The sequence below is a fragment of the Tauraco erythrolophus genome, chromosome 2, assembly GCF_009769465.1.
Source record: "Tauraco erythrolophus isolate bTauEry1 chromosome 2, bTauEry1.pri, whole genome shotgun sequence".
In the NCBI taxonomy this organism is placed as follows: domain Eukaryota; kingdom Metazoa; phylum Chordata; class Aves; order Musophagiformes; family Musophagidae; genus Tauraco; species Tauraco erythrolophus.
This window is the reverse complement of record NC_141466.1, coordinates 90,569,025-90,595,019: the sequence shown is the minus strand read 5'-3', so window position 1 is coordinate 90,595,019 and position 25,995 is coordinate 90,569,025. Positions and strand designations below refer to the sequence as shown.

At 36.6% G+C, this 25,995-nt stretch overlaps 1 protein-coding gene across 2 annotated transcripts; it reads right to left on the bottom strand.

Moving 5' to 3' along the window:
* Positions 1-6,906: 6,906 nt before the first annotated feature.
* On the bottom strand, positions 6,907-25,595 carry EXO1 (exonuclease 1). Of its 2 annotated transcripts, none has more exons than XM_009988160.2 (13): positions 25,435-25,595; positions 23,101-23,220; positions 22,033-22,156; positions 21,154-21,291; positions 20,722-20,934; positions 18,752-18,939; positions 17,834-17,930; positions 17,002-17,218; positions 15,725-15,974; positions 14,001-14,481; positions 13,423-13,524; positions 9,015-9,212; positions 6,907-7,044 (listed from the first exon to the last, which is right to left on the bottom strand). In XM_009988160.2, the coding sequence occupies exons 1-13, from the start codon at positions 25,593-25,595 to the stop codon at positions 6,907-6,909; spliced, it is 2,427 nt and encodes an 808-aa protein (XP_009986462.2). The 2 variants fall into 2 exon arrangements, with proteins under 2 accessions (XP_009986462.2, XP_086483990.1); XM_086627864.1 differs by having other exon boundaries at positions 15,725-15,968.
* Between the last annotated feature and the right edge of the window lie 400 nt (positions 25,596-25,995).

Below are 25,995 nucleotides of genomic sequence, written 5' to 3'. Positions count from 1 at the left end.
CGCACTCAGAGTTTAATATTGAATTCTGCTTAGTACTGACAGAAGTCGTTAGTGAGGAAAAATAATGATTTCAGAGAAATCAGTAGTATAATTAAATACGATTAGTATAAGCTTAGAAGAAATCATTTACTCCCTGGATTTGGTTTTCTAAAATGAGGTGATTAACAGATAAATATTGTGAACTGACCTTCTTTAATACAGCAGATAAAAGTAACACAAAGCAATGGATGAAAGACAAGCTAGACAAACTAAAAAGCAAATCCATCGAGTGCTTGTGCTGTTACAAGTGTTGCAATGATTTCTCCTTCACTATGGGTACTTAAACTGAATGTTCTCTAAAAAGCAAACTCTGGTGCTCCCTGAGATACTGGACTTGAAACAAGCTAAACTAAACCCTAAATTCCACTTTGACACCGGCTGTAGAGTAGTTCGTATTAACTTTTAATTTTTTGAATGTAACAAAGAATAAAACTTCTAATCTTCTCAAACTCAGTCTTGTCTGTCATATTGGTACACTCTCTATGTACCTCAGATATTTAGGGTGCCTTGCTACGGGTCATATGTACATTTGTAGCACTAAACACAGTAACTTCGAAGCCATTAAAGAATCCTTTTCAAAACAGGACCTCACACAGGTACATGCCATGTTCCAAACCCAGAATTTCACATCCGTTAAAGATAAGATTTTGCCTGCAGCACAGGACTCTGGGGAGAATGACAGCAATTGGAACAGAAACTAATCCTTCTCACAAGGCAAGTCTCCCTGACAAGCATTTTTATTCTACTGACCTAATGTTTCCTACAGTCTCCTATATAAAGGAAGAAAATGTGTAGTGCCATTTTCCACAGAGAATAACTGGAGATCAATAGTACTCTCATATGGTGCACTTTGGGATGCATAAGCTGAATTCAGCAATGAAAACAAGAAAGAAGGTCCTACTCCAAGTCGGGCAGTAACTCATGTCATTCATCACAGAACATTATTCTTCAGTCTAAAATGAAGGTGTAAATTAGTTTACTAAACCATCACAGATGATCAAAAAATCATAATAAAAGTAATTTAGATGCAGCATATACATAAAAGCATGAGATTTTAAACAGATGTCATGTTATATTTTATTGTATTATATAAACTATGCAGGACACCGTAGAGGTGTCCCAATCTGTTTCTTACAGAAGTCATTGTTTGTACCCCAAATTAATTTAACGTACTTTCTTGTAAAATCTGACAAAACTCACTCCATGCCTAGAATAAGCATTCTGTGGACACAAAGAGGATGTAATCAGTTTTAAATACATGCCTTAAGCATGGAACTCTTCAGTCTCTACTAGAATATTCTTGACTTGAGAAGACATATATAGGATTTGTAATATTAAGAAAAATGTCTACTTAATAACTTGCCTACTAAAGGCAAATCATACCTGACAAATTTGAGTGCACCCTCAGCAAGTTTGCAGATGACAGCAAGTTGTGTGGTGTTGTGGACATGCTGGAGGGAAGGGATGCCATCCAGAGGGACCTTGACAGGCTGAAGAGGTGGGCCTCTGAGAACCTCAAGAAGTTCAACAAGGCCAAGTGCAAGGTCCTTCACATGGGTCTGGGCAATCCCAAGCACAAGTACAGGCTGGGTGGAAAATGGATTGAGAACAGCCCTGAGAAGGACTTGGGGGTTTGGTTGATGAGAAGCTCAACATGAGCTGGCAATGTGCACTTGCAGCCCAGAAAGCCAACCATATCCTGGGCTGTATCCAAAGAAGTGTGGCCAGCAGGTCAAGGGAGGCGATTCTGTCCCTCTACTCTACTCTCGTGGGACTGCAACCCCTCCCCCCCCCCCCCCCCCCCCGGAATACTGCATTCAGCTCTGGGGTGCCCAGCATCAGAAGGACATGGAGCTGCTGGAGAGGGTCTAGAGGAGGGCCACGAAGATGATTCGAGGGCTGGAGCACTTCTCCTATAAAGACAGGCTGAGAGAGCTGGGGTTATTCAGCCTGGAGAAGAGAACATTCCAGGCAGACCTTCGAGCAGCCTTCCAGTACTTAAAGGGAGCCTACAAGAAGGCTGGAGAGGGAGTTTTTGCAAGGGCATGTAGTGATAGGACAATGGTTTTAAACTGGAAGAGGGTAGATTTAGATTAGATATAAGGAAGAAATTCTTCCCTCTGAGGGTAGTGAGGTAAGAGAAAAGTTGTGGATGCCCCATTCCTGGAAGTATTCAAGGCCAGGTTGGATGGGGCTTTGAGCAACCTGATGTAGTGGAAGGTTTCCCTGCCCATGGCACGGGAGTTGGAACTAGATGATCTTTGAGGTCTCTTCCAACCCTAACCATTCTATGATTAATACCTTTCCTCTAGTAGTACCAGAGGAATCATCCCTATACTTAACACCTCATTGTACAAACACAGCAGGAGAGGTAACCCTTTCTCAAGTCTCTTTCATTCAAAGCAAATATTACCACCTCAGCCAAAAAGAATTGCCTCAAAACCTCTGAATCCTTCTGAAAAGTTACCTTGGTACCTGAGCTTGAAGGAGAAAAGACTTAAATGTCTAGAGATACGCACAGATACATATGTGCGCATTTCTCCAGCATAGCTACCTCCTGCTAGAAGTATTCTCCACCTCTTCTGATTTCCAACACCCCCTCAATCCTGTTTCCTAGGACAGTTGTTTTGTTGTTAAGGTTCCCTGCTGTTTTTCCTTTTTATGCTAAATTCTGTTATATCATTTTTCCTCACCTCTTCCCTGCTACCTTTAAGTTTTCATCATCCAGTACATTTTTTTCTTGTGTGCAGAATTCATTTTAATTCTGGCACAGTGCAGACACATAGTCTCTGTGGAGTCATAGTCTCTGTCTCGTATTCCCTGCCTGCTCTATTCTATGTATTCAAAAGGCTCTATGACATGTGAGCTATCCTGTGGATATGGAAGCTAGTATGACTTACCAAATACCTCCAAAAAAGTAGATAAAGGCCTCATCAGACCCAGTGCCTCATCATCTAGAGCCCTTTCTAATATTATTGATATGATTTGGTTTTGCCATGCATAATTCCTAAGATACATCGTTAGTATTTTACAACAGAGATCCTTGAAGCCTGTGTTTGTATAGTTGTTCTTTAAGAGTACTTAATGTACTACTCCAGTGAGAAATAATATTTCAACAGCAGTTCATCCTATAACTATAACTGTATAGCACTTTTGAGCTAACAAATTCAGGAACTGTTTTGCCTTCCTCTCCCCACACTTCTCTTCTGGCCTCTTGCTATCAGGTTAAAACTCTTCCTGAGTCTGCTCTTGAAACTACATTGCCTGGTTTCTGCATTACCCACCCAGCTGGCATAAATATTCTGGCAGTGAAACGACAGAGTGTTTAAGTCAAACATACGTAATAACATGAAAAAGCCACAGAAGCAACAAGTATATTCATTTCTAGACTATTACAATCAAATCCTGGGTTGCTGCAGCCACATTCAGGCCTGTTATCAGTATAAAATGACTTAAACCATGCAGAAAAGGATTCCCCTCTTTTTCTTCCCTCGTGTGTTCATAATTTTAATTTGGTACCATACCACTTCCAGACCAAGATGTTGTTGAAACCATCAGCTGGTAGTTATTCTTTGATGCAAGTAGTAAGAGCAAAGAATTGTCTCTTAGCTTCACCACCTCAGACTTTTAACCTTTGTTATCAACAAAATTAACAGATACTAATTGATACACAAAATCTGAATACCATAAGCTTCTAGTCTTTCTAAAGTGACAGTATGTCCATAACATACCAAAAATGCCACAGTATTTCAAATTCTATTAAAATACAGTTATTTAAATGTAACAAAGGATTTAATATCTGCAAAGCCCTATGGTCTTTCAATATTCTTCAGTCCTATAAAAATGACTCTACGTACTGTATTTATTCATGGGAGAGGGAACATGTGGTTAATATAAACTGTTGTAATTAGAACAAGATTTAAGCAGAAAGACTCAGTTGAATTTGGACAAGTCACTTACCTAGTTTCAAAGCCATTACTTGATTTGGATGATCACAGACTCTCATATTAATTCTCTGTGATACTGAATATTTGCAGTTCATATGACCATTCTGTTGAAGAAATGGCCAAGTCAGCACTTCGAAAAGCGAAGTTTCATTAGACCACCATTAGTAAATTCAGTTTTTCCAGGCTAGATTCACCCTTGTAATAGGATAATAATGTCCTACAGTAATGCAATTAAAGAATATTAATTATAGAGAACTAAAAAAGAATGAGAGATTAGATTAAAAAGCAAATACCACACAAAGACATATGCCTCCAAGTTGCCATCTGCTTTCATTTTCTCCTACACATTTCTTGTTTTCCAACCACCCTCATACCCTCCAACGTTCAAATGTCTGCTTTTTAAAACAACCAAGCTCTCCCTCCTTCTCTACAAGTTTGTTGTTTTTTTTTTTTCCTTTCTTATTTTTTCTTTTCATTAGGGCATGTTTTATTTTATCTCCTCTCCCCCACCTCAATCACAATCTGTATCAGCTTCCCTCTTACTTTGATACTCAATAATTTTTACTATAGAATATTACCCTACCAGAGCCAATTTTAACTCAGGAATAAAGTCTTGCACAAATTCATTTGCATATGTATCTTTCAAACACCAAACACCAACCAAGAACTCCACACTATAAAACTTAGATGCTATTAAATGCTTGCATGTATTATAAAATTACATGTGATGTAAGAGGCCTCTATCAACTGCTTTCTGAAAAGAATCCCCTACAATGTGAAGTCAGAACCCAAGACCTCCAAAGCACAAAACAGAAATTATACAGAAGTATTTTTAAGAAATCTACTTTAAGACCATACAATGTAATACAACCAAGAAGCACTTTTGCATGAATAATTCCTCTAATAGCTACCATTGCCATAGCACTTCAGCAAATTATTATATGCCCTGTGCCTTTTAAGGCATCATCACTTACATTTTTACTCTTCTGCCCATACAGGAGTACAGACAGAAAAACCAGGGCATCCATTTGTGACAAAATAGTGTCAATATGGATGTATGCATAAGATTTGCTTTATTTCCTCTGAGTCTCTCTTCAAAGAGGCTAGAGTAAAACAAGTCATGGTATTTTCAATAAGTGAACTACAAGAACAGGTACGGCAGTATCTGCAGGCAACAGAATTAAAAGCAGCAGTAGAGCTTTCACACATGCAGCTTTCATGTAAGGTGTTCTATACCCCCTTAAAGTTACCTGTCCTTGAAAATACAAATAGTTTCCCTCTTCTGATGATCCACTACAGTAGGAACAAGTGGCTCTTTGGCTGAAGAGGCATGCAACAGGCAAGGAGACTGCACAAAGTAACCTTGCAATTCCACACTGACAAATAAGCAATGGATGAAAACAAATTATTTTCATGTTTTCCCTTCAAAAATTCATTCTGTCCTTATTAACGTATTTATAGCAACACATAAAAATTCATTCTAGGCAATAGTTCAGTGACTGGAAATACAGAGACATTTATCTCTGGCCTTATTTCCCACATCATATCAGAGATAAAAATCCTCGTTGAAGACCAATTTTAAAAACCCGTGCTTCTCCAGAGTAGGGATTTTCTAGTGGTGTGCATATGAGGGGAAGCCTGTCCTAGAGTATCACTGCTTCAATTCCTTATAGCCCATACCTTCAACACAAATGTAGAAATGAAAGGATTGCTCCTACAAAACACACATAATCTACTCCTGTAAGCAGCTTATTTGTAATTTAATGCAGCTGATCACTTTAGTTTCATAGATGCAAATTCCCTTAAAGAAAAAAGTACACTGCAATTGGAAAAAAAAGAACACCACAAAACTCAAAAAAAAGGTAATTTTCAAACTTTAAAGTTTTGCAAAAAGCTCAAAGATGGAGAGAAAGTATTAATCTTAGGAATGGAAAGGATACATGTCACAAGTTAAGATACCCTTTTGTACCTTCATCTGCTGCAGAAAGAGATACTATCCTTTCTTAAACAAAGGGAAAAATTTTAGACATATCTTTACAATGACTCAAATCCTGATTTTTAAAGGTAGGAATCTGAAATCTCATCATATTATTTCATGGTAATTCAGTCATCCAAAGCAAGGACTCGTCTCCTGGATTCTTTCCCTTTAGTTGATCATATGTTGAGGATTGAAGCGTGGTGAGGACAATGCTCTTTCATAACCCTTAGCTCTGAGGACTGGTATTTTGCATGTCTGTTGTTTGATAAGACTACAAATATGGAAAGAGCAGGTAAAACAGAAGAACACACTATATTTCTTTGGAGATCATTCTATTAATGTGAGGATTTGGGAACCAAGTATTTGTGATATTCCTTTCTGCTGTCCCCAATTTATTCCCACCAATAACATGACTGTATCAAACAAAGCTAACTGTTGAGAGAGCAGATCTTATCTTACAGCGAAAAGAAATAGTTAGAGTGCTGGAAGTGTAGTGAAGGTTGTTACGAACACTGGACAGCAGTTTTACTTCTGTCTTGGAGCCAATTAGTTTCAGAGGAAAGAAAGAAGAGGTAAAAAACATTAAAAATTAAGACACAAACTTGTTCTGCTGCTGTTGTGCAAAGGCAAAGCCATAGCTGTTGTAGAAACTTGGATTGCATATGTGACCTACATAAAATGCCCAGGGGCAGCTGAAAAAGGTCTAGACAAAAGTTCAGCATGGGACTTTGAATAAGAGAACACAGGCATCTGAAGGAATTTATTCTAGTTAGTATAGAACTGTACCTTTCAATTCACACTTTCATAAAAGAGATGACAAATCACTAGTCAGACTAAAATATATAGTTGGTTTTCAAAGCATCTTTTCTGTGTTGATGAAATATCCAGAAGGTAAGTTTTGACAATGATTAAAAATGCATCCTATTATGCACAGCATACAGTTCATTGGAATATAGCTCTCTGAACATGACTACGTTCCAGATGATTGAAGATTTCTTCTTCTGTTTCTGGAGTGAGCTGTATGTTATCCTTGATTGGAGACAACGGATCTGACTTTTTACAGGAAGGAAGTTTTTCATACTCTCTGCACAAAAAAACAAAGATAAAATCCAAGAATGTTATGATATTATATGTTTCTAACCACAGGCGTGTGAGAACAGAAGGGTTAAAACAAAGCAAGACCCCTCACCTAACTACCCTCTCATCTACGAATAAGCCCAAAATTAAAGTTTGTGATGGAAAGTTTTTATTTCAGTTTCACTACAACTGAACAACTTCACTGAAAGGTATTTCAGCTGTTCCAGTTACTCTGTAACAGAACAATTGCTATTAGCTTTGCATCTCAAAGACTGTATGCACCCCATCCTACTCTGGATTGTACATGCTTCCTTAACTTCTAAGTCTTCTGAATAATTGTAGTTTCATATATATCCTGTGAGCATTGACAAGAGGACAGAACAGTTTAGTGTCCCACATGCTATATTTGCCATCAGACAATACAATTCCTAAGACATAAAGCTAATTTAGAAACATTTTGAAATCTGAAAAAACAACAAACAGAATACTCAGAGCTAAGTAAGCTCCAGCAGTGAGAAAAACATTTCTATGAAATAAATTAAGAAAAGAATCCCTTAAAACCTAATAAACAAATACTTTATTTACATAGAAGTAATAAATATATACAAAAACATCTATCATCAGTATATACCCAGAAGTTAAAGACCAACCAAAACTGGATGGATAAAATGGGGATGTTAGGAGTCAAATCTTGCTATCGGCAAAGAAAAGGAACAGAGTGCCATCTAGGCTCACTCTGTTCATCTGCCTGTATTCCAGTTAACAAAAAACAGGAATTATCTTCCTGTCAACAACCCTGGTAAGACATTCCCAATTTGAGGTCAATCAATATATACACAAAGACTTTCACTTCCTCTTTGAAACTGTCATTCTTAACCCACACTGAGAGGATAATAAAAAGAAAGGTTTCTAAAAATGTTAATACCACAAGTAGTATTTTTCAAACAGAAATCAGTTGTATGTTCATAGTAGCCTACTGTAAGGCTCAAACATACTAAAATATATTAATCCAACTTAATATATGCTCACCAGTCTCACATTTACTGCTTGGTGCAGAGAGAACACACTTGTTCTACTCACTCTTGGTTTCAGGTTAATGAGAATAATGATTTTATTTAAATGACACTTATTTATTCAAAGTTGAGATTTTTACTTGGAGCTGGGAAAGCTTTGCCACCAGGATTTTTTACCTGATCCCACAGAAATACTGTAAGTTAAAATAAATAAACATATTTTTTGTTTTGTTTTGATTTTTTTTTTGGGGTGGGTTTAGGTTTTTTAGGGGTTTGGGACATATTTTTTTGCTTGTTTGTGGGTTTTTTGGGGTTTTTTTTTGTTTGTTTGGTTGGTTTTTTTTTACATAATCATTGTCCTTCAAGTTCAAATCTTGAAGGCATTTGTAGAAAATTCAAGTTAGCCAAGTCATCTGCACAAGGGAAAACAATAGCATTTTATAACGTGCAAAAACGTCCCTTGTAACTGGAGACTTCAGCTAACAGAAATATTCCATCAATTCACCATCACCTTGAAAGCAGAACAGTTCTGACCATCAGCCACCTCAAAATGGGAGATGCACAAAGTTAAATGGATACAACCTTCTATTCAATTGAATTTGGCAATTTTTATGCAGTTTTTCCATTTAGACTAAGAAATGCCTTTTGGTATTTGATGTCAAACAATGTTAATAATTTTCATATAAACAATGTTAAACTGAATGCACTACTTCAGTAAATGAATTTTAGCTGAAAGTTTTTCTTGGTTATAAAGGAAAAAGTCAATTAGAAGAACATATTTACCACAAATCACGTTTCACAGTTTTATCAAGCTTAGGAAATTAAAAACTGTATGTAGAAAATACCTTAAGCCATTATCTTTATTGAATTCTGTGAAGGAGACACGTGTAGAGTCTGCTTTTAAAATTGTTTCTTTGGGGAAAAAAGTGTACAGAGTGCTAAGTAAAGGGTTAAAGCAACTTGCCTTTTAAATTGGAAGTTTTTCCGAAGATCACTTATAGTAGCTTGCAGTCCCAGTGTATTTTCAGCATCACAGTGATTTCTCTTCTGCACAGGTGACAGTTTCCTGCTTAATCCACTTACTTTAGCTGGTATCAATGGCTTGAGCTTTGTTATAATACGTGACCTTACACAGCTGGATTTATGTAAACCAGGAACCTGTGAGATTTTAATATTAAAGCACAAATGGTAAATATGACAACCTGGAAGTAACAGATACTATGCTGCGAAGCTTATAATAAAAAATCATGTGCTTTATATCGTGTTGAAATAATGCAATCTTGAATTGCCTCAACAAAGTGTATTTGATACCTTTTATAATCTAAAAAGCAGTATCTCAAACACATCAGACCTAATGCAGCTGCAAGAACTGGCAAACCATTTTCCATAGGACTTTGCATTCTAGGAGGCTGCAAATACACATTTCTTTTGAATGTAGTTTTTAAAGTCTATTGAATATTTATTTTCTTGTCTCTTTACATGAGACCACAACCAGAGTTCTTCAATGTCAACTTTCAGAATTTTAATAGAAGCTACTCTCTAGTATCACTCTCTGTGATACGTATGACTCCATTTTTCATGAAACCTAAGCAGAGCACAGATATCAGCATGATTACCCCAAGAATCACTAGACCTCTAGGTGGTCCTTCTTATCCAGTTTCTGTACCTAGCACTCAAGACAGCTGTGCTTGGCCAAAAACTCTCTTAAATGCAACCAGTCTTAAGTTTGAACACATCAATTAGAAGAAAAATACAAGGCTTCGTTATATAAATTATTTGAGCTATTCACCACCTCTATTATTAATGTGTGCCTCATTTTCGATTCACTTACCAGTTTCCAAGCACTGAATCTGTTTTTTCATATTTACAAGAACATGAAACTCATTTTGACGTGATGTAATTCCTGTAATTATGTCCGTCAGTTTGATTTTTACATTTCACGTTTTCATCTCTAACCACAATCTTTTCTACTGCTCTCATTTTTCTAGGGTCAGTGTCAGGCTAACTGGCAATAGCTACTCAGACTGCTGCTATTACGCTTTCTAATACTGACACAACATCGTGGATTGTTCTTGCCTTCTCAAACTTCATGCACAAAAAGTAATGAGTTTACTTTAACAACAGAAGGAACACACTAAAACCTGATTTTTGTTTTGTTTGTTTTTTTTTTCTCATGAGTAGCTTACCACAGATCATAAATAAAAATTATACATATTGTTATCTGTTTAATCACTCTCTTCCCAATTGTACTATATGTGCATAATCCTAGCACAATAAGGAATATATGTAATGTACTTTTAGATAAAGTTAAAACTTTCTTTGCCAGTAAGTTCACAAGCAGCAATAGGCCACAAACGGCTTATTCATGTTCTCCATCATTTATTCTGTCTACATATGCTTATCGTTTTCTCCGTTTTTGGGGGAAGTAGCCATTTGGAAGCACTAGAACATTTTACTGTTTGAGCTATTCTGTCACTTTATTGAATAATAAGAGCTACTCACAATTACCAGCTTCTAAATCATCACGCACTTCTAGCCTACTATTTAGTTTGTCTGTCATTACGAGGACCAAAATCTAATAATAAAGTAAAATACCTGCAGAAGAAACAGTGACTATCTACAGTTGTAAGAAGCTCTTATTTTACAGTTGGGCTGCATAAAATTAGTTTAGAACACATAGGTTGTAAATAATGTGCATATTTACCATTTGGATAATGTTAAGAATAAAGCATTTTGCTCTAAATGAATCATCTCTTCTGTTTTGCTGGATAATCTTTCGAAGATGGCACAGCTCTGCCTACTTCAGGTGCTCCACTTTACTAATGCAAATAGATCATCTTCATCCAAGTATTTGCTATTGATCACCTAATGCTTTTTTTTCCTCTTATAATAAAAGATGTTGGCAGTCTTTTCTTCAAAGAGAACTGATACCTCAATTCATTCCCAAACGACATTGCATATTGTCATTGCCCCACCACACACACTTGTTATATAGTTTTTTATTGAAATGATGTTGTTTCTACCTGAATAGACCAAGCAGATCTTGGAATCACAAAAATTGGAAAAAAAAAAGTTTAAAACATATGTTAAAAATTAGAACAACAATACTAGGAAGAAAAAAAATAAAATTCTAAAACTCCCTGCTTTATAGTATTTTGCTGTTTATCTGTCACCTCAGCCATTTTGCAACATGTGTGAAGTCACCCATAATTCTACATTTCCTTGTCGCACTGAATTGAATTTAAGTCATAACTCTGATGAATTAACCTAAAAGTAGGCAAAGCTGTGTGTCGAACACTCACCAAGAAACTTAAAATCAGAGTAGATTGCTCTCTTTTCTTTTGTCAATATTAGCCTCTTTGCTTAGCTCATAGCAATTGTGGAAAATATTTAGCAGTAAAAAACACAGCTAGAACACTATCACAGAAAAAACTACAAGGTCCTAATGAGCTCACTATCTTACAGGCGTCTGTTAGAGAAAAGCTTCTGTTAGTTTCGATGCTAGAATTGACCAGCTAGGCACTTCACATTTTGGATTGGAAACATGGTAAGAGCCTACAGCTTCCCCAGAGTACTTGCCCCAATTATTAAACTTCTCTACAGATCAGCTATGTTATTCAGCTTACCAAAATCAGAATAATTTATGTTTCAAGTGATTGACTGCTTCTTCCCTAAATCTGGAACTCATTATTCCCTTCAGTATCTTTTATTGTACTTCACACCAGCAAAGATTTCCCTTGTTTCACACTTGTAGTAAGCAATTCTAAGGGAAAACTGAGCCAAAAGAGGTGCTTCTTATCTCTACCTCCCCCAGCTTCAATTCTAGGTATTTGTCCCAGTAGTCTCACTGATGCTATGACTCCCAAGAGCCTGAGTGGGTGGGCCAGGGTTCCAATATGATTGGCCTTTTGGATGTTAGTTGTCAAGTTAGTTTTCAGACAGGTTGATTTTCTGGTCCGACTCATTGTAAGTATTATTACCAGAATATAAGGAAGCAGAGGGAATGCATGGCCAAGGAAATAAGTGAGGGAAATCATGATACTAGCAGCTTGCTTTAAAATAACTCTACTGTCCTCATGGATTTTCAGCAGATTCATGTTGTCTGAAGAGCTCCAAGCATCCTGAAAATTTGCTTATATATGTTGCTTATATTACTTCAGTACTTCCATACTGTGTATATTCCCTAATATTTAGCATATTCACTCTTCCAATATACCTTTAAGGTGAGCAAAACATTAAACAAAACATACTAAATACATTCTTAAAAACAAAGTAATTGTTTTTCATTACTTAAAGTAATTACTTTTAATTACTAAAGTAATAAAATTCTGAATCCCAGCATGATTTCTTCTCATTATCTTGTTGAGAAGTGGGCGAAGTGTTGATCTAATGAAAAAGCATCTATTTTTGTAATTGGGTGTTCCAGAAGAAAGGTGTAAATTCCAGCTTAACACAGAAGTTACTAACAATAACCACAAGATGTCACTACTATACAAAACACACGATATTCTTGTTTGGCAGAGAAGCTTGTGAGCTTTGGACTGTCTACGAGAAAGTTAGTGGGGGTGTGCATGAAAGGATGAAAGCGACTTCCTTTGACTTATAAGTCTTTTGGCCAGTTCTAATGACAATGCCTTAAAGAAGTTAGAGGACTCTTAACTGTTAAAGTTTTAGAAGTTTTGTAAACTACAAATGGGTAAAGCTCTTGGAAATGTCACAAAGATAAGGCACATAAAGTTTATTCTTAGACATCTGAGAAACCACACAGAAATCAGACTACAGGTGTCCAACTAAGAGGAAAAAACCTGAAATACAGGTTCTGAAGCAAAATGGACTGTCCTTTCCATACTGATTCATCAGTATCTAGCAAGGCTTTTAACTACAGTAATTAAACAAGGAAGGTTGACTAAAATCTTTCCAGATTCTGAAATTTAAACACACTTTTCCTAGCCAAAGAGGAAGGAGACTCCTAAACTAGAAGATTTATTGATATAAACAATGAAATGAGGTTGTATCTTGTGACTGTATCTGGATTACGAACATGACTGCAATTTGCATCATAAAACTTCTGTATTTAGCATGCCTAAGGAAAATTAAGAAGCAAGTTTTTGTCTCAGCTTGGTTTCTTATTTTATTTATAACGAAGTGTTTAAAATCTCCAAACAAGTTGCAACTGTGATATCAATCACAGGTTGCCTGGTTATAGTTCATCTCATCTCTGATATAGATGAGCAAGAATATAGTTTCCTCTTGCCAACATGTGCATTGCTTAACATTCTTTCACTGACAGTTCTAGAATGAACTAGTAGACAGTAAAAACTGATTCACAGTGTTTAGTAGAGCTCATAGTAAAGTCACGAGTTCTTACCTTGGTCTTTATGTTCGTATTCTTTCTGTCAGCTTGAACAGCAGAAAATGCTGGAGACCAAGTACATGGCTCATCAGCCAGTTTTGAATTGGAGTCAGATTCCTTCAAGAGAGAATTAATTTGGTTTTAAAAGTTTGGGGTTTGGTTTGTTTGGTTTTTCACAATATATATATTTATATCTACATGTATATACTTCATAAGGTATAACATTTTCAGCAATTCAAAGAACTTATACAAAAACCTGGGCTTATTTTCAGCAAGCAATACTATGGTGTTTTCTGAAAGGACTTCCTCAGGGACTAACAAAAGCAGAGAACAAAAGCTAGCCTACCAGGCTTTTTTATGTCCCATTGTAGTGATAGCAGTGGAAAGACTGAAAACAAACTGAAACCAGAGAACAGACTTGATTTAAGCTAGTAAGTCAATCCGTTCTACCCAACTATGTCAAGCATTGAAAAATTTTGTTAGCACAAGCTACATAATCTGCAGAGTATCATTTTAAAGAGGAGATTTGCTGCCAAATTTCTTTTACAATTTAAAGTGACAGCAAATGCTGAAACAACATCTTAGTTTCTTACTTCTGTATCTGGACTGTTGTTAGACACTTGTAGTATTTCTGAAGACTCCAAACTGCATTCTGCTGGCTTACAAGACCTTTGAGACTGTGATGGCTGTTCCAGTTCCTTTAAGGGGGAGGATTCCTCCTCTGATTCATCACATACTGCCGCATTCTCTGTTTGTACCCTGTTCATCTCATCTTCCTGGGACGCCATGCAGTTGCTTCTCTGTTGGTGAAACTGCTGTGAAAGCACAGTACGAGATGGAGTGGGTTTCCCTGAATTATTTACGAGGCTGCTAAGCCACTGGAAGCAACTTCTCTGTGTTTCTCCAGGAGGTGTAAAGATAGTCCTTGTTGATTTTTCAGTTTCTGAAAACTGAGAAACATCTTCTGCTACATGTTTTACTTCCTGTTTCTGGCACTCCTGCTCATCATCTTGTGTCAGATCACTGTCATCCTTCTTTGTGCTATCAAACATAATTGCATCATCGCAGAAAAACCTAAAAAAGTAAAAAAAATGAAGGCAAGAGAGAAGAATTACTCATTTACAATAGCTTTCATCCCCAAAATCCGATAGTTGTCTCTATTTATCAATTTGGTTTTTGAAGTGCACTTGCAGACACAAATTACTTTGACAATGAGGAGTCTTAGTCCCTCAGGGAGGCATTTAACAGATAACAGTAAAAAAAGGGAGGAAAAAAGCATCTGTAGATATGTCATTTATTTACTGACATACTAATAGGTTCTTCATCTGAAAAAGAGAAACATATAGGAAGTGTACAAAACCTAAGAATATATTCATTAATTATGATAAAGCTAAACAGTAGTGAAGTACTTCAGCACTTCTTATCAAGGAAATTAGAATCTATCTAGATTTTATGTGCTATAGCAGCAGCTCCTAAGAGTAAGTACAAGTCAGAGGTTTTTAAGAAACTGAGCATTGCTTTAGAGAAGAGACTACCATCACTGACAACTCTTAATTTTTGATGCAACGTAACAAAACTCTCAGGTCAGGAAGGCGTGAGTTAAAACTAAAGAACTTCAGTATTAAGACTGTTCTAGAAAATCACACCACTTAAAAATATTCAAATTATTTAAGATAAAACTTACACAAGAGATAATTGCGATAACATTTTGTAAAACCAATTCAAGTAAATGTGGCCAAATGCAATCAAAAAAACAGCCAAATAAAAAAAAAAAATAATCTAACAAACCCTAAGTCCCTCTTCTCAAAGTGTTCGTGCAGAGATCAGGAGCATCAACTGAATGGGATTGGATAAGAATAGGTATACAAGCATTACCCTGTTTGGCTTTACTGAAACAAAAAAAACCCTGTCAACGTAAGTCAATATATGAGCAACTGCTTATGTATTCGGCACAAAGTAGCTACTTTTTAAAAAAAGAAAAAAGAAAAAAGATGTCATATGACCTTTACCTGAAAAAGAAATATGGCCAATTCCTAATTAATTTTCATACCCATAGGCTAGACAGTATTGAATAGTCCCACAGTTTTCATTTCAGACTGCAGTAAAAAATTGACATTATTTATCTATCATCTCACACATAGATAGCATCCCTTGCACAAAGAGCTCTCCATCTCAGCTCCAGACTGCAGGTGCATTAATATTCTTGCATAAAAAAGTTCAAGGTAGTATTTGTCTTATTTTCAGCATTTAGGTTATTTCAGCAACAGGACAGCAAATAGTATTTTGCTTCTTATTAAAACATGTGATGCAAGCATACCTGCTTCTTGTTCCTGGAACAATTACAGCATCCTTCTCTTTGTTTTTCCTTTGTAGAAAGGAAGCAAATTTATTTCTAACTCTAGGCAGGGAGTTAGAACTTTCTTGAGTGACAGAATTCCCTGAAGAATCAAGGCTTTGTATTGCTGAGACACTCTTTTGTGCTTGACCATCATCACTCTCCTTGATTTTTTTTGCTTTTGAAAATGAATATTGGTTCAACAGATCTCCATCTGAGATTTCTTCTAAATCTAAAGACAATTTAAACATCACATGTTCTAGAATTAACCAGTTAAGAGAGAACTGAGTGTTACATGTTTACTCTCACAGGCTTAAAAATATTAGTAAGGTCTGGTAACAACATTCTTGACATTACAGTTCAGAAGTCTTTAACACAGTTTTTTGCCAGTACATGGCCTTGAAGTAACTTTCTATGGAAAGGTAGATCGAGCAAAGGCATAACAGCTGAAATGAAACATGATGTTGTTTGGGTTTTTGGTTTGTTTTGGGTGGTTTGATTTTAAAAAAAAAAAAAACAAAACACTTTGAAAGCAAAACTAAATTTGACTTAAAGGCAGGTTGTTAAACTAACTACGAATTTTGATAAACTAGGGAGTAGAAAAATATCAGGAATAATAAAGGCAGAAAAGGAGCCTGAGATAATCAGAAGCAGAGGAAGAAAAAAAGATTTAGTATGTCAGATAAAGCACAATAGGAGCAAAGAAGCACTCCTTCTATTACAAGCCCACAGTTTATTTCAAGACATTTAATTTAGGCAGTGTAGAAAAAAAGATAGCTTAGATTTACTAGAGAAAGTTGGAGTAAGGAATACCCATACAGGAGATATGGGCAGTGTGGCGTTACAAGAGTACAGAAAAGGTTCTTCAAATTTTGTGTCTAGTCAAATATCAGCTCTAGGAAAAATAGGTTATTTTCACTTCTTCACAAGCCATTATAAGATGGAAATTAAAACAAAAAATATCTAAAAGTAGAACAGTTCATATTAAAAATGGCAACTTAAAATTGAAAACACTGAAGTTTTATAACAAATGAAAGAAAAAGTTAAAATCAAGTGCTGCTGAAAGCTTGCTGCCACTCTTGTTACGTAGGCTTTAATATTATGGCTTGTTAGTCTTGCAGCTTGTTGAAAACAAAATACAGACAATAAAAGTTAGAGTTAGGCCTCTAAAATCTCATGTCATCAAGTCAAAGATAAAATCCTTCTTTTCCTCACAGCCTTCTACTGTTATTTATATACTTATTTTAATGAAAACATACCACTCCTCGGTCTTTTTGCCAAGAGCTCTTTGCCTGGAAGTTTTAGTCCTTTAACACTAATTATCTTCTCCATGCCTTTGGTTGTTGGTTTCTCTGGTAAAGGCATTTTATGAGGAAGAGTATCCGCATTAGGGCCAAGCTTGTAGTCTCTGCTCCAAATGCTATTTACATGATTAGCATGTCTGTCATTCCAGCCACAACTTCTCTGCTGCCCAGGCTGAAAAAATGTATCAAAAACCAAGACATAGGTTTATAATTTTGCCTTCTACATATGATTTCCTGATTTAGCATATAAGGACACTTTGACCTTTGCATACCAACTGCTGACATACTCTACACAAACATTTTCTTTTTGCTTCCACATCTCATGCTTTCCATACAATTTGTTTTTCTTCTGTGCTGCCGTGACTTCCTCATTCCAATATGGCACAAGTGACTAACTACTCATCTCAGATAAAATGAAAAGTTTAAATTTTATTTCTACTCAAAACAGCTAATTTGGGAAAATACTTTCCTCAGTTATATACTTGGAAGAAATACATAATTCAAGACTCTGAGAATTTTCTTTCTAAAATCAGCTACTTCTGTCAATACTATCAAGGACTTAACAAAAGAGTTTGAAAGCAAAACAAACATTAAAGTCAAATGCCTTGAAAAGTAAGATTTATCTGTACAGAGAATGAGAAATATGTGTTTGTGAGAGCATGTAGTTTCTGTAACAGTAGAATAGCTTTCACTGCCAAGTCAGTTGCAGATAACATTCAATTATATTTTTCTGGGAATGTTCAGCCCACAACAAAATCTTATTATAACTTTAGAACAAAGACGTTACCTGTGCAGTGTCAGGGTTGTAGTTATCAATTTGTTCCATTGTATCGATATCAATGTTGCCAATGGCAATTTGAAAAGCAGTACCATCACCAAAATGTCTGTCCCCACCATATTAAAGGAAAATATCTGAATATTGCATTAAATTTAAAGAACTGTAGCATGAAAGTTAGTCTAGTGGTTTCCCATTTTTATGCCAAAAAAACATTGCTAGAATATTAACCAAAAGCATTAATACTACTACTCATGGTTCAATCTGATGGAACAGTAATCGTAACAGATCTGTAGTGCGTGGCAAATCATGAAAGTCAAAAGGAAAACCTTCAATGATTGGCATCAATTGTCACTTCTAATTTCTGGAAACGCCAGAGATTAGCTGGCTTGAAGAACATACAAAGCTAGTAATTACTCCAACAGTCTCCTCTCCGTTTTCCTACTCTTCCATGCTGAAATTTCATGACGCACGAACATGGCAAAACGCGACTTGTTCTATAGGAAAAGATATCTGGTAAAACAGGGAATGCTTAGATTAGGGAATGAGTTGAACACAGATTTCAAGAATTAAACTGGAAAAGATTATAATACACTTAACGTAAGCACAAGGTAAAGACAGTTGTAAAGCAACTCAAGCAGTTTAAATATAACCTGTACTAAACAAATTGTTTTCTAAAAAGAAAAAAATAATAACTTCTGCCTAAAACGACATATCCATGAGAAGTCATCCAGTTACTCCCTGGGCTTTTCTTTATTAATTAAAATCAGAGCAAAAGAGAAAAGAAAAAAGACACAAAAGCTTTCTAAGATTGGAGAAAAGCCAGACTTTAGCTATTAGCAGAGATGCAATGAAAATAGCAATGAAAAATAAGACACCACACCTGCTCACCCTTGTTTCCTCATCCTGCTGTTTCAACACAAAGGATACCGTCCTGCATAAGTGAGTTCTTCCGGATCAATATCATCACCATATGCATTCAATGGAACTAATTTTCTGTTGACAGGATCAAAAACTAACTGATACAGGAATGTATTATTGGCTCGTATAAAACCCTGTATGTACTCTTCTGGTACTGTTATATTCATCTTCAAGTACTGCCCCATTTTCTTAATAACCTGTAAAAAAGAAAATTACTGAACTGTTTCATTTAAACAGGTTATACAAAAGATTAAATACATGTTAATTTTTAACTATGACTGGTTTCCATTAAGCACAGAATGTGTTACAACAAGCAGATTCAATCTAAACAGAGGAAGGGAAAAAAGTTTTGTATATTATTTTCCTGCTCTCAAGCTGCTTACAATCACATAAATAACAATTCAACACTTTGAAGACTTCTTGTCCAGTAAGTAAATGCAAAATCTGAATATAAATATAGAGCATCTCTTAAGGTGTATTTGTTAAAACTAATGCATATCAAATTTTATCATCCATATTACCAGAACACAGTATAGTTCTGGTAATAATAAGCAGTACACGGGTGATTTTAGGGTATAAAAAAAGAAACTAATCAGATTTCTTCCCCACCCTCCCCCATTGCTCATCATAAAAAGACTACAGATTAATCTGGTTGCTCCTCCTACACATTGTTACTACACCACTCTAAAAGAAGCTCCTATTAATTCATTGACCTCTATGTATTTTAGTTTCACAGAAGGCAGATTACGTTCTTTTGAAGACCACGTTTTTCATGCTGCCAGAAGCAAGAATCTCCCCTCCTCTCTAAATAAAACATGAGCTGTATTTTAGGCATGCATCCTAAATACAGGCCAATTTACTCATTTCATTAAGAAATACGAGTTCAAACAGGCACTGTCAGACTACTTGATATCTTTTGACTCACTCATGACTTTTCAACACTTGTTGGAAAACAGCAGTGATGAATCACATGACAAATTACCAATTGAAAAGTTTTTCAAGTGATTAAATCCTGATATTTTGCTCAAAAAAAGATACGTTAACTTCAAGGAAATTGTGATTCATATGGAAAAAGTTCAAAATCCCCTTTCTACTTCCACAAAAGCCAACCAAACCAGTTTCTATGATGCCTGTTTCACATAATACAGATGTTATTTTAAAAATAAAAAACACAGTTCTTTGTGTACAGCCTGTGAGAGAAAAACACTAAAGCATATAAATAACTTAAGAAGGAAGATAAAACAGTAAGTTAATTAGACTGCATATTTAAATGCTTTTCTGAATTAATTTACCTGCCTCCAGGATAGCCATGTAAGGTATTTTTCTTATCAGCTCTTAAAACTCTCTTCTCCCTTACTATCTATACAGAAATTATTCCCATTCTCTTAGCCTCCATATTTCCTCCATGTTTTCATTTCATACACTGGATACAAAAAAAACCACAACCTACCTTGTCTTTTGTTTTGCACTATATAATTTTTTTTTTCCATAATATTTTAATATGTAAATGCATGTAACTAAATGTCAAACAGGAATCAAATAAGATTCCAAATCCCTGCCCCTCCTCCACATAGACAAAAGTGTACTTATGCAAAAGTAACAGAGTTCAATTAGCAGTTCTAATAACTGGTTTGCAAAACCAGAAGAGCGAGCAGGTAATGTGAGGGCCAAAAAAAAAAATCTAACCTAGAGTCTTACAAAAAATTAGGTCTTTCCTCAAATGGAATAGGCTCTTGAAGGATTAGAACAATTCTTTATTTAAGTTTATGTTAGTGTATTTCATTAAATATATAATAAGCTAAACTTACTCAAGTGTTGAAGTTAACATCTTTTTAAAGCACAGGTAAAAATACTTCTTTTAGTATTCTACTCAAAATGGAGGAAGTCAAGAACCCCTGATATATTTTCAATTCAATGGTAATTTCACTTATACAGACTTAGGCTCCCAAAAAGCCAACACAAAGCAAAACCAAGTTTACCTTTATAATATCTGGATTGTTGGCTAATTTTAGTAACTTGCACGCTTTAGCTAACCCAATTCCATGAATTGACGAGAGATAGTCACAACCAGAAAGAATACACATGTAGCGGAATTTCTCTTCTGTAAATACATTTCCAAGCTGCTTGCAGTTTCCTAGTCGAGCTTGATCTATCTCTAGTCCATTTCCAAACTTGTCAATTTTCAGAAACACCTGGAAATTGAGAGGAAGTGAAAGCAATAATTTTCACCCATATAAGCTAGTTTGTTGCGCTTGATGGAAACAATACAGGCTGAGAGGTAGTCTCATCACATCTGTTTCCCCCACTTGTGGAAGAAGAGTAAATCCATACATCAAACATATATGGCAACTTTGAACTCTGCTTTTAAGATATCAGTGAGAGGTAAAGGCTATTAATGTTTCCTTCCATACCTTTTTACATCCAAAAGCTAAAAGATCAGAGTCTTCTGTAATTATAGCTTGAACCATGCCAGTTTTATTAAGATAAGCCAACTGAGCATCAGCTTCATAAGGAGCAACAATACAATCAACTCCCCGGGCTCTTGCAGCCTGTGCATAAACAAGAAGCATACAGGTACTTTGCATCACTTTCAGTAATTAGCTTAAGACATCTGAAAGCATAAGAACCTCTACCTCAAAAAACGGAAACCATGATCTCTTTATCACCCCATCTGCCTCCCCCCGCGTTAGAGCCTGATATTTCATATTCAGTTTAGATCTATATAAACTGGTTTACAAAAATAACCTTTCCTGCTCAATGCATCTGACCACAAGTGTCAGCTTCAAACTTATGCAAATTATATTCAGGACAAAGGAAAAGAGCACTAGAACAAATGTCATCCCATTATGAAAAAGATTCTATGACTGCAGTGGGAGGATGGCAAAAAGCTGCTACGAAGGTTTGAAGCAGCCAAATATTTTTCTTTAATCTATTCTCAGAAACTACCCAAGGAGGGGGGGCGAGGGGAAAGTTTATTTTTTTGTGTGGCAAAAGTAAAACTTTAGGTGCTATCAAAGTCAGTTTATAGCATTAACAAGAGACATATTTCAGCTGACACATCATCATTATTTATAAAACTGGGCATAATAAATCTGAAGTGAAATTAAATTGTTAACTATGCCTAACATAATCCAATGTATGCAGGACAATTAGAGGCTAAGCAGAGGGGAATATTTGCCTTGTTTACACAGAAGAGGCAGTGATGTAGCCACACAAAAGCAGAGTAAGACATGCTACCTACTGCATACCTTTTTTGAAAACTGTTCTTATCAACAGCATTGACAACTTACTTTAATAACTTCATGAGCCATAACATGGGTAATGTTTACACTGCGCCCAAAACATTCCCTGGCTTCTGACAGTCTCCCTTCCTGCAACAATTGTTTCCCCTTCAGAAGACTGGCCTGACGCTTCCTGAAAGACAAACAAAAATACCCACCAATCACAGATTATTTTTCACTTAAAAGAACAGGTAGAGGAAAGGACAGAGGAAACAGGTAGAACAGGGATTAAAACCAAAATCAAACAAATGAAAAACCACAAAAAAACACTTGTTTTGCAGAACACTTCCTAAATCTGTTCTACTTTGTAATTTTTTAAAACATAAGAATAACTGCAAGTCATTGTATTGACAAGGACACTTAGATTGGCATGTTGAAATTCACAATATTTTCTCAGCAAACAGTGACAACTCAGGAACAGAAATCAGCAGTGTAAAAGAGATGCACCCACTCTCAGGTTGCAGTGAAATAGATTTAATTGAATTTGGAAGTATCTGACATCAGATACTTATTGGCTCAGAGGACAGAAGGCATAATTTACTTCATTTCATATATCGGAAATTGTTTGCTCCAGGCTGAAGGAAGCGTATGTCTCATGAGAATTTATAAATAAAAACCACTAGTGAAAAATTCTCACTGCTTCAGTGAAAAGTCCCATTACATAGGAACCTGAACCCAAACCTGAAACAAGTTTATTTGATTATTTGTGAAGAAAGAAGAAGGTGGTGATGTTCATTTTAAATAAAACTGCTGTGAAGAAATACTTTTGTCCAGAGATCACAAAGGCGGGTAAACTGAAAGCCTTTAATACCTTACAGGAACAAATGCTCAGAAGTTTACTTCCTTCCTCTAAAAGGGTGCTTTCATTTAGGAAATGCATTTCTATTTTTGGAATAAAATCTCTAAGAAGAGGTTTGTATGATTTTTTAAATGTAAATTAAATAACACTACATTGCAGAAAAGTCTACCAGAGATTACTACCTACTACTAAAAAGTTTGACTTTTTTCAACTTTGAAAATGAACTGTCATGTTAAACATACTGCTCTGCTTCCAAATCAATACGGTTCAGTACTTACTCTCGTCGAGCCTTTTCCACTTCCTTCTTGGAAGGCAGGGTGCATCCATCAAATACCAAAATTGGTTTAATTCCAAAGGAGAGGAGCATATCAACAAGTTTCATACAGAAAGCTACATAACTGTATCAACAATAATGAAAATAAGAAGAAGAAAGGTAAGCTTTATTGTTAAGTATAAACCTGTTGCATATTTTCTGTTTGTAGGAAAGGAGAACTGTAAGTTTAGGACTAAATATTGTTCAAAGATAGCCCTTAATGGGCCATATATTTCCCCAGCACCACTAAAAGAGTAAGAATATTTTGGTGCTCTTTTGCACAAGAGAAATGCTCCACCTTCCAACTCAGAACTGGACTGACTGCTCCCTACTTCTACACAAAATGAAAGAAAAATTTGAGTGCAATTCAGGTTCATTTTGCTACATTAAGATTCAACACTGCCCAAAACAATTTAAAACACGGATCATCTTTTTAGTTTCAGCAACTCAATACACGATGGCCAGGGAAACAGGAGGCAGATGAGCACAGTACATTACCTTTCCCTGAAGCCTTGTGAAAGGCAGACTAAACGCACTTTTGTAGAGCTGGAGGAGCTATGAGGTCTCTGTGGAACTATCCACTCCTCTCTCCAGATGGTGGATACATGCTGTGGACAAATATGCAAACATATCTTCCTACAGTAAAAGTACAAGCACAGTACTGAAAATACTCCAAAAGACAGGAGAGATTCCCAAACTGTACTTACAGTGAGGATGATGTATGGACCAGAAGGCAATCCTCTGCTGCCTTCCAAGACCAACCCTTAGTAAAAATATTTGTAGGGGATTCCAAACTTCATATATTTCCTCAGACCTCTGATCTCCTTGCCTGTTAATTCTACAGATCTGTATGAGATCCTTTCAGCAGCAACACACAACCAAAATCTAACAGCTGCTGTAAGCACTAAGTGCATTAAAAACTATGACGCTCAATATGCAAAAAAACAACCAACCAAATACTTTTTCAAGTTTGTATTTTGTTTTTCTTTTTTGTTTAAAACAGCAAAAGCAACCTTTCCAGCAGGGGGCAGGGAGGGGAGGAGAGAGGAGGGAGAGCAGGACATAGGAGCATTTAGAATCCAAGGATAAGAGCACTGAAGAAACTGGATTTAGAGCTACAAAACGTAAACTGAAAAATAACTATGATTTTTGAAAAAACCCAGGGATGAATAGGATTGTAGTTATATAATGTCTCGATTCAGAGATTAATTTTAAAGTGTGAAAGGGCTCTCTACACTACAGTTAAAGTGCCAGTTTAAGATCAGTGATCGTATGTGCATGGAAACAAGATTTGGTCATAAAATATTTATGCAGTTAATTTGACCATTCTGAAGTTTCCTATGACTATTAGTGTTTCTCCTGTCAGTTAATTTCTTTCTCAACTGGAGTATGTCCTGCTCTCAGGACTGAGGGATCTCCACTACCTTCGAAGGCAGGTAGCAGAGTTGGATGAAACTCTACAGTTCTTCCTATCAACAGAAGCAAGATATTTGAACCCATTTGCAAACCACCAACTCTTTCTTGCCTCCAATCTAACATTTAATCAAAATTTCATAAATGAAACTTGATCCAGACTAATCCGTGTAGTTTTATATCTGAAAAGATAAAAATTGGTCTTCATTTAAAACTGTTTTCAATTTAAAACAAGAGCTCAACCCAGTTTTCCAGAGACGGGCAAGAGCTGATCCAAGTTTGACCTAAGCTCCAAAGCTGAACTTGAATTACAACCACGATTTCTGTTAGTTTCCTTCCTTAGAAATGTAACTGTGTAAGTGAAAATCCATGTTACATTAGAAAAACTACTCTTACTAAAAATGTAGTATGTTAAGGAAAAGAACCTTATGCCTGATTCAGAGCACAAAACATCTATCAGAACTCCCCAGTATCATTACTTTGTTACAGTAGTATTTACAAAATATCACTTCATAAAAATAAGGTCCCTGAAAATAATACTCAACTTGAAACGTATAAATTGCGTATAGATATCAGTATAAACTCTGATAGAATCTCATCAGAGATTAGATTACAACTGAAAGTGAGACATGCTGGGAAAAAAACTAAATCACCTAACCGTTGGTGTTCTAATAGAAAGTATTTTAGAGGTTTTTTTCCCCCCTTCGATGCATACTTCAATTCAGAAGCTGTTTACTTACAGCCTGCATTCCCGTTTCCAAAAAGCACAACTGGGAGCAACAGTAAGAAGTGAAACTGCTTTAACTCAGTTTTCAGCTCAAGAAACGTCAAGCTAAGAAGAGTTTAATTTGTGAGAGGGCCAGGCCGAAACGTAACAAAGACTTACAGATCTGTCGGCTCTCCCCGGGCCAGCTTTTCAGCACAGGCATAAGCGCCTTTGTGCAGCCAACAGTACGTGTCCACAGCTACCGTCTGCCCTTTGTATTTCTTCACGTGGGTGGGTTCGGCAGCCTCCTTGATGAACTGGAGCAGGCCCTGAATGCCCATGGTGTTGCTCAAACTGCGGTCGGGAAAACGACAAGCATGAGCGCAAGGCTGAGCCTGGATGTCCGCACAAGGAACGCCGGGTCGAGCAGCGGACAGGGTGCTGGGGTGGACCAGAGGCACGGGAAGCGCCTAGCAGTGCCGCCCTGTACCCTGCACAGCCGGAGCTCCTTCCCGCCGTCCGAAGGGATGCAAAACCTTCAAGACAGCGGGGCCGGAGCTCCCCGCCGGCGGCGAGCCCGCGGGCGGCTGGGGGGCAGCAGGCTCCGAGCACGGGCCCCGACAGGCAGCGGGGTCGGTAAGGGCAGAAGGGGCGCCGGGCACGGCCTCCTGCTGCCCCCCCCTTCGGCCAGGGGCTCAAGGCTAGCGGGGGCCTCAGCGGCGCCTCCTGCCCGGTCCCCAG